The sequence below is a fragment of the Aureococcus anophagefferens genome (assembly GCF_000186865.1).
Source record: "Aureococcus anophagefferens unplaced genomic scaffold AURANscaffold_37, whole genome shotgun sequence".
Lineage (NCBI taxonomy): Eukaryota > Pelagophyceae > Pelagomonadales > Pelagomonadaceae > Aureococcus > Aureococcus anophagefferens.
Genome location: NW_008705594.1, coordinates 19,027 through 20,682, shown reverse-complemented (window position 1 = coordinate 20,682; position 1,656 = coordinate 19,027). Strand labels below are relative to the sequence as shown.

The window sequence follows — 1,656 nt, the reverse complement described above, 5'->3', positions numbered from 1 at the left end:
AGAGGGCGTGTATTCAAAATAGTCATAGCTATATGGGATTGTGGGATTATAAATTTCACGTTGGAGCGCGCCGCCAAGGGGAAATGCGTGTCCTATTTCGAGACCTATTTCGAGAATTCTTTTCGTGCTCCCGGTAACGGTGGGTCCGGCTGCCAAGGTGAGAGTGTCGGGAATCGGGTGGCCGAGTACGCGCGCGCCGGCCGGTGGGTAGGCGGCAGCACGAGCTGTCGCAACAACGAAGAGCTTCAAGGGCGAGGAAAGCAGGCATATGCTCGCAGCCGCGTCTGAAGTCGGGTGGGTAGGTAGCAGCAAGGGCTGTTAAAACAGTGAAGAGCGCAAAAAGCAGGCATATGCTCGCAGCCGCGTCTGAAATCGGGTGAGTAGGTAGCAGCAAGGGCTGTTAAAACAGTGAAGAGCGCAAGAGCGCAAGGGCGAGGGAAGCAGGCATACGATTCGGGGACCTGGATATCATGCTGCCGACGAAGCTTGTGCCATCTCGATAAAGCTAAACTTGTGTGAGGAGCAGCGCATCTGTCTCTCCAACCGGCGTGGACAGCTGCCACCCCGGAGTGACGCAAGTTTGCACGCAAGCACTCACATAGCTCCACGAGGACGTTGGCTTGGGTAGCGTTGGCACAGGCGTTGGCACAGGCGTTGGCACATGCGTTGGCACAGGCGTTGGCACAGGCGTTGGCACAGGCGTTGGCACAGGCGTTGGCGCGGGCGTTGGCGCGGGCGTTGGCGCGGGCGTCGGCGCGGGCGTCGGGTGGGGCGTCGGGTGGGGCGTCGGGAGGGGCGTCGGGAGGGGCGTCGGCTGGAGCGTCGGGAGGGGCGTCGGCTGGGGCGTCGGCTGGGGCGTCGGCTGGGGCGTCGGCTGGGGCGTCGGCTGGGGCGTCGGCTGGGGCGTCGGGACGTCTGTCGGCGCCGGCGTCGGGTTTGATGTGGGGGGTAACGGGGTCATGATGCAATCGGGTACTACCGTGAATCCTCGCTGTTTGCAGGTATCGCGGCATGACTGGCCGGACATCCAGTTGGACGTACCACAAACTGCGTCGAAGTAATCCTCGAAGCTGTTCGCAAAATTCCAACCGGAAATCCAAAGCCCTGGACTTACAAGCCCGGTGTTAGAGCAGCTGTAACCGTTATTGGACAGACTCGAACCCAATAGCGCGATGTTCTCGCAAGCGGACAGAATCGTCGGGACTGGCGACGGCTGGGGCGACGGCTGGGGCGTCGGCTGGGGCGTCGGCTGGGGCGTCGGCTGGGGCGTCGGCGCAAACGTCGGCTGGGGCGTCGGCTGGGGCGTCGGCTGGGGCGTCGGCTGGGGCGTGGCAGTGTTCGGCGCGGGTGTTGGGTTCGGAGAGGGGGCAGGGGTAGGTCTTGGACTAAAGGAAGGTCTTGGAGTGGGCCCAGGAGTTGGAGACGTCGACGGTGATGGCGTCGTCGGCAACGGGGTTGGGTCCGGCAACGTAAACGCTCCGTTACACGCTCCGTCGCTACACGCGGAGACGGGTGTGTACGCGGTGTTTCCCGAACAGAAGCTCAAGCACTCATCTTCCCACAGGCACTGGAGACCACCCACATACCCAGACGGTACCCAGTATGTCGGTTGCCATCTGTTAAATCGATAAGCACGGCCGGGCCGCCAAACATCGC

At 62.6% G+C, this 1,656-nt stretch overlaps 1 protein-coding gene across 1 annotated transcript in view; it reads right to left on the bottom strand.

The window, feature by feature from the left end:
• The window catches only part of AURANDRAFT_67287 (hypothetical protein), a gene marked incomplete at both ends in the record, with an annotated part of 11,982 nt that overhangs the window by 6,519 nt on the left and 3,807 nt on the right, over window positions 1-1,656 (bottom strand). The window contains 2 exons of the mRNA XM_009042725.1: window positions 60-284; window positions 326-1,047. Coding sequence (XP_009040973.1) covers window positions 60-284; window positions 326-1,047 — 947 coding nt within the window. The remainder of the gene's footprint in view (window positions 1-59; window positions 285-325; window positions 1,048-1,656) is intronic.